At 52.2% G+C, this 6,893-nt stretch overlaps 1 protein-coding gene across 1 annotated transcript; it reads right to left on the reverse strand.

Moving 5' to 3' along the window:
* Positions 1–58: 58 nt before the first annotated feature.
* NDUFB7 (NADH:ubiquinone oxidoreductase subunit B7) lies at positions 59–4,396 on the reverse strand. Its single transcript, XM_032313697.1, has 3 exons — positions 4,205–4,396; positions 630–798; positions 59–253 (listed from the first exon to the last, which is right to left on the reverse strand). Exons 1-3 carry the CDS (start codon positions 4,314–4,316, stop codon positions 121–123), a joined length of 414 nt encoding a protein of 137 aa, XP_032169588.1. The 5' UTR covers positions 4,317–4,396; the 3' UTR covers positions 59–120.
* Between the last annotated feature and the right edge of the window lie 2,497 nt (positions 4,397–6,893).

Genomic DNA, 6,893 nt, shown 5'->3' on the forward strand with positions numbered 1-6,893 from the left:
GGTCGGGTGGGGTGGGGTGGTGGTGGTTTTGGGACCACACCACAGAAAGAGGCCCGGATCCAGCTGAGGGGCCTGGAGGCTTTTATTTATCAACTTGTCCACAGGGTGGGGGCGGACCCACTACAGGGCGACCTCAGGGGCCACCTCACCGGACCCCTGGCCTCGGGCCACATCTGCCTCCCTCTGCTCTCGCCGCTTCTTCCGCTGGAGCAGCCTACGTTCCCGCTCATACTCCTTCATGCGCATCACGTAGCTGCAAACAGAGCACGTGAACAGCGGTCAGGCTCCCCAGCCAGGCCCTCCCACGCCCCGGGCCGAAGGGACAGGAGTAGGTGCCCCACAGCTTTCTGGGAAGCCTCTGAGTGGGAAAGACCTGTGTGCCTGGCTTAAGCGTGGGGTGTGCCTGGGCCAGAGCTGCCTGGCTGACACCAGTGAGCCCAGGGCTGAAGCTGGGCCTCCAACCTGGAACCCGGCCTGGCCATTCCTCCAGGGGCCTCAGAGCCATCCAGCCCTCCTGCAGGCCCCTTGGGATTCCTCCGAACCAAGTTGGGGCCTGGCCAGAACCTCAGAGCTGGCTGGCTGTCTCGTCTGTGGGGCAGTGTCCTGCTGGGGGCGGGTCTGGGGCTCACTCGAGGTGCTCGCAGTATTCCCAGTCGTGCTGCTCGTGCTTGCAGGCCAGGAAGTTGGGGAAGCTGTCGCGCTTGCACTTGAGCAGCCGGATGAGGTAGTGGGCGCAGTAGTCCCGCTGCTGCAGCACCAGCTGTGCGTCGTTCATCTGCTGCTGGGTGGCCACCATCTCTGCAAGGAGGGCAGGCTTGCTGGGCTCGAACTGCCCGAGACCCGTCCCCCACCCTCACACCAGACTCCCGGGAGCCCCCACTGGCATGTGGCACCTGCAGTACGGCCACCCTCCGTCAGTGTCCTTTCTAATATGCGCAAAGACCACAAGGACGCTGAGGCCCAGACACGGAAAGGGTCCCTCTCCCCATCACCCCAGGATGCCTCCGCATCTGTACTGGATCCTTGCGTCCCCTTCCCTGGGGCTCCCTCCCCCAGGCTCACTCTCCAGACAGCTCCACCCTGCAGAGCCCATGCTCGGAAACTACCTTCTACCTTCTCTCACTGTGTAGTCCCGCGGAGGGCCACTCCCCAGCGCTGCTGGGGCACCTGCATCCTGGCCCCGCCCTGCCGGCAGCCTCCACCTCCTCTGCTAAGAAGTGGAGTCATGTTCCCAGCTCCAGAGTCAACAGTGTGCGAATACATGTGAAGCACTTGGGCCCATGCCTCAGAGGAACTGAACTGGCTCCTGGTCCTGGTGTCGTGGCCACTGGGCACATCCGATGGGGTGAAATCACCCTTACGAGGCTGACTGGGGCTGGTAGGACTGGACACCTACCCCAGCCTATGACCAGCCACTCTCCTCAGCCCAACATAGGCCCTGGACCCAGGCGTCCTGCATCCTCAGGACCAGCCCCACTCCCCTCAACATCTTCTTGGTCCAGGGGCCTCCCCATCAGCCCCAAAAGGTGTCCACGGCGATCTTGCACCTTCCCCTGGCGGGCTTCCTTCCCCTCTGCTTTCCAGTCCCATTTTTCTGTCTCCCAGCCGGACCTCATCTCCTGCCCCTGCACCCATGCTCTTCCAGCCCTCACGCTGCCCACACATGGTTTCACCAGGGCCTCCAGAGATGCCAGGACTCCATGCTTCCTCAACTTCCTGCCTGCTTCTTTCTCGAATGCTCTTTTCCCCACTGCTCCCTGGGACCACTCTCTGGCTGCCCAAACATTAAATGGTGGCTTCCAGTGGTTCTTGCTAGGAGCTCTCTGCTCATTCTCATCCGTGGCTCGATCCCACTTCACAGGTGGATGGGCCCCAACTTGGTCCCGCCAACCTCATCTGAGCCCCAGGCCTGGGTATCCACCTGCAGCCCCCTGCTGGCTTGCACAGCAGTGTGGCACCAGCAGCAGTGGGGTCTCTGGTGTCAGGCAGGAGTCACACAGCACCTACTGTGTGCTAGGTGTTGGAGATACAGCAGGGAACATGCTAGACAAGGGTGCCTGCCCTCGGAGGCAGACACAACAATCAGGTGGAACCAGCTTATCACAGAATGTCTGGCAATGCTCAGTATTAGAAAAGTAAAGCAAGGGAGAGAGGGGGCAGTGTTGGGGTACCCCTTAGATGCAGGCGTCCCTTAGAAAGGCATCTGAAGGTGAGGAAGTGAGTCATACCTGGGGGAAGAGCATTCCCAGTGGTGGGACAGCAGGTTGAAAGGCCCTGAGGTGAGAAAAGGTTCAGGATGCACCAGGGATCTAGGCCCCCCACACAAGCATGTGGCTGGAGCTAGAGCCAGGGGCAAGCTTGGTGGGGAAGTCAGGAATTCTGTTCTGGACCTGCTGAGTGGGAGATGCCCACGAATCTGGAGTTAAGGGTCTAGGCCCAGCTGGAGATAAAAAAACTGGGAGCATCACAAGGCACCCAAAACCAGGGGACTGGCAGAGACCCCCAGGGCTGGGTGGGAGTGGGTGGAGATGGAAGGCCAAAGCAGCAAGGTACCTCACCATTTATAAGGCAGGGACATGGGGAGGAATCCTGAGGGCCCATCAGTGAGGTGTGTGGGCATGCGGGCGCCTGGGCACCAGGTGAAGAGGGGTTTCCAGGAAGTGGTAGCGATCAACTTCGATGCCAGTTGCAGTGGGTTAGAACAGAGAACTGACAACCGGTTCAGGGATACAGACAGAGTGGGGGCTGGGTGGGAAGCTGGACAGGAGCCCCTTCTGTGAAGTGGTGGGGATTCAGCTGGAGGGATTTTGAAACGGTGGAAATAAGTGTGTTTGCATGATGATGAGAAAACCAGTGTTACCCAAGGAGAAGGGTTGGGTCAGACAACAGGCAAGGGGATGTGACAGGTGGCACAAAGGGTCCGTCTGGAGTGCGGGGGCGCACGCCTGGCTAGTGCATGAGCAGATCATCTGGTGGAACAAGAGAGAAGGCCATCACAGAGATGCAGGGAAGCTGAGCTCTTTTGGTTGCTTGTATTTTCTTAATAAGAGATATAAGTGACTAGCTGGAGGGAGGTACTTGAATTCTGAGAGAGAAGGTATGGGGTTTAGAAAGGCACGAGAACAAGCCAAGTGCCACAGAAGGTAGCAGGAAAAACAGTAGCGTGAGGGTCAGCAAGGGGAGGCATGTGGACAGCAGTCAGCCAGGTTGCGTGTTTTTCTCCTGTAATGTTCGGCTGCACAGGGATAGATGCCAAGGAAAGCCCAGTCTGACCCCAGTTTTGGTTTAGCCAAGCAAGAAAGAGGAGCAGGGGCCTGTGCCATTATGGGCAAAGGATTCACATGATAAGGAGGTGGGGGGCTCACCGGATGCAGGTTCACGTGGGACTGACGGACCATTAGGATTTGGGACACTGGAGGAGTCCACCACCTCCTAACGTTCTCTCTGCACACCACTGGCTTAGAGGTCTCCCTGTCGCTCCCCACGCAGCAGCCAGCATCTTTTGACTAAGCAAGTCTGGTCATGTCCCTCTGCTTAGAAGCACGGACTCTCCCCTCTCCTTGTATTTTATCTGGCCAACTCCTACGTATCCCTCTCAGATGTCGCTTCCAGCCACCGCCTCCTGGAAGCCTGCCTTGATACCCCAGGTGCCGCCCCCTCGAGATATGCCCAGTTCCGCTATCTTTCCCACAGGGCTGGAGTTCCCTCTAGTCAGTGTCTGCTGTATGGACGGCGCCCAACTTGAGACTTGGCCAGGCTGGCTCTCGATGTGCTTGTGAAAATGCTACATAAAAAGAGCAACGAGCAGGACATGTGCGGCGTGAGGGGGCCCCTCCTGTGTTTTGTGTATGACCCGAACAAGAGTACCATCCGGACAGAGATACAGCGGACACGTCCCTTCCGTGATACACCCTGCCCTGCCTCCCCACTGCCTCCAGGACCAAGCCCGGCTCCGACCGCCTCTCGGCCCCAGACTGCCACTCTCGCCCCCGGGGTTTTTGCTTCAACTGTGACTTCTGTTTGGGATGCCTCCATACTCAGCCAGGCTCACGGGAGTCCTCTACACTGTTCCGGGCCACGCTGCCGGGGCTGAGCCCAGACACAGGGCCGGGAACCCGAGCCCAACCCTGGGTACCCCGCGATTCCGGAGTTCGGGGCGTCCGCGTCCCACTCCCGCGGGCCGCGCCTGCGCACTGGGCCTCACCGCGCTCCTTGCGCCCCGGGAAGCCGTAGTCGGGGGGGAAGGTGGGCATCCGTTGGGGGTCGGGCTCCCCCGATGGATCGGCCACATAACGCCGGACCAGATGCGCCCCCATGGCTGCAGTCGCCGCAGATTCCCGCAGCAACCGGGGGTCACCTCGCTCCTACCCGGAAGCACTACTCCTTGCAAGCCACAGCTTCCGGGTCGCACAGGCTGCTGCCGGGATCAGGGAGACGAACGGCTCAGGAGGACTTCCGTTCTCTCGAGCGCCACCTGGCGGTCAGGCGGAGACCGCACAGGCGCAGCAGTGCCCTCGAGAGATCAGGTGGACTCCAGAAAGGGTCTTCCGGCTTCTGGAGACAATCTGGGCGGGCGATGAGGAAGGGGTCGACCAGGGGCGTTTTCCCACCCTCCCTAGGCACAAACGAAAATAATAATAATAATAATAATAATTATTATTTTATTATTATTATTTGAAAGATTTTATTTATTTATTTGACTGAGAGACAGCGAGAGAAAACACAAGCCTGGGGAGTGGGAGAGGGAGAAGCAGATTTGAACACTACATCAAAAATTAATGATGTAGGGGCGCCTGGGTGGCTCAGTGGGTTAAGCCTCTGCCTTCGGCTCAGGTCATGATCCCGGGGTCCTGGGATCGAGCCCCACATCGGGCTCTCCGCTCAGCGGGAAGCCTGCTTCCTCCTCTCTCTCTCTGCCTGCCTCTCTGCCTACTGCCTACTTATGATCTCTCTCTCTGTCAAATAAATAAATAAAATCTTTAAAAAAAAATTAATGATGTACTATATGTTGGCTAACTTAACATAATAACCAAAAAAAAAACCCATTCGAATTTGTCGTTTTTTTTTTTTTTTTAAAGATGTTTATTTATTTATTTGACAGAGAGAGATCACAAGCAGGCAGAGAGACAGGCAGAGAGAGAGAGAAGGAAGCAGGCTTCCTGCTGAGCAGAGAGCCCGACGCAGGGCTCGATCCCAGGACCCTGTGATCATGACCCGAGCCGAAGGCAGCGGCTTAACCCACTGAGCCACCCAGGCGCCCCTCGAATTTGTCTTAAAAAAAACTCCTGCGCAGTACTGATGATATAATTAGCAAACATCAAAAGTTTAAATGCAATTATTCAAAATAAATGTTTTAATTGATTAAATACTCAAAGTTATAAATAAAACTATTTAAAGCTGAATTTTAATTTTATTTTTATTATTTATTTACTTTTAAACAATTTTACTTATTTATTTGTTAGGGAAAGAGAGCACAAGCAGGGGGAGCAACAGGCAGAGGGAAAAGCAGCCTCCCCACTGAGCAAGGAGCCTGATTCAGTCTCCATCCCAAACCCTGGGATCATGACCTGAGCTGAAGGCAGACGCTTAACTGACTGAGCTACCCAGCTGTCCCTTATTTTATTTTTAAAGATTTTATTATTATTATTATTTACTTATAATTATTTATTATTATATATTATATAATATTATTTATTATTAATATTATTATATAATAATTATATAATTTTATATATTATTATATTATATATAATATAATAATATTATATATTAATATATTATTATATATTATAATAACGATCATTATAATAATATAATTATGATAATGATCATAATTAATAATTAATTAATATACAACAATACTTATAATATATTATAATTATTATAATATAATAATATAATTATAATACTTATTATATAATATACAATAATATATTAATATATAATAATATTATTATATTATATATTATATATAATGTATATATAATATTATATAATAATTATTTATTATTTATTATTATTTATTTATCTCTGAGAGAGAGAAAAAGAGAGCACAAGCATGGGGAGGGGCAAAGAGAGAGGGAGAAGCCGACTTCTCCTATGTGGGGTTTGATCCTAGGAGCGCTGGATCAAGACCTGAGCCGGAGTCAGACGCTCAGATGACCGAGGCCCCTCCCCCTGGGCCCCTAAAGCTGAAAGGTAGACTTCTAACAAGCTGAAATTTTAAGTCCTTTTGGGTACTTTTGTAAAAATAAGACTCAATTCTACTATCCCTCTAATTGCCACTGTAAAGAATTGGTATTACATTTCACACTTGTTACATTAGGACTTACATATATGCAAATTTTAGAGTATAGCACGTTGTTTAGTACTACCAGATAGGACTTAGCCTCCGTATTCAACTGTAACAAATGGTGTGTTAATTTATTACTCTTCGGAAACCTGCCTGGGGACACAAAGAGAAACCATTCAATGGGTGCTTGGCGGGGCTGGGTGCACCTTTCAGAAAGGAAATTAGATCATGTCATTCCTTGGCTAAAACCCTCCCTTGGGTCCCCATTTCATATGGAATAAAAACTGGACCCAGCCTGAAAGTGTCTGACTCAGGAGGTATGGGGTAGGGCCCCAGAATCTGCATTTCTTTTTTTTTTTAAAGATTTTATTTATTTATTTGACAGACAGAGATCCCAAGTAGGCAGAGAAGCAGGCAAAGAGAGAGAGAGAGAGAGAGAGAGAGAGAGAGAGAGAAGAGGAAGCAGGCTCCCTGCGGAGCAGACAGCCTGATGTGGGGCTTGATCCCAGGACCCCGGGACCCTGACCTGAGCTGAAGGCAGAGGCTTTAACCCACTGAGCCACCCAGGCGCCCCTGCATTTCTTTTTTTAAAAAAGATTTT

This window comes from Mustela erminea, chromosome 1 (genome assembly GCF_009829155.1).
Source record: "Mustela erminea isolate mMusErm1 chromosome 1, mMusErm1.Pri, whole genome shotgun sequence".
NCBI classification, from domain to species: domain Eukaryota; kingdom Metazoa; phylum Chordata; class Mammalia; order Carnivora; family Mustelidae; genus Mustela; species Mustela erminea.

Excerpts from the sequence above, each read along its gene's own strand:
- NDUFB7 (XM_032313697.1), bottom strand. The coding sequence starts at position 4,316 with ATGGGGGCGCATCTGGTCCGGCGTTATGTGGCCGATCCATCGGGGGAG. Across the intron at positions 799-4,204 it reads CCCGGGGCGCAAGGAGCGCG|AGATGGTGGCCACCCAGCAG; the intron begins GTGAGGCCCAGT and ends CCCTCCTTGCAG. Across the intron at positions 254-629 it reads GAATACTGCGAGCACCTCGA|CTACGTGATGCGCATGAAGG; the intron begins GTGAGCCCCAGA and ends CTCTGTTTGCAG.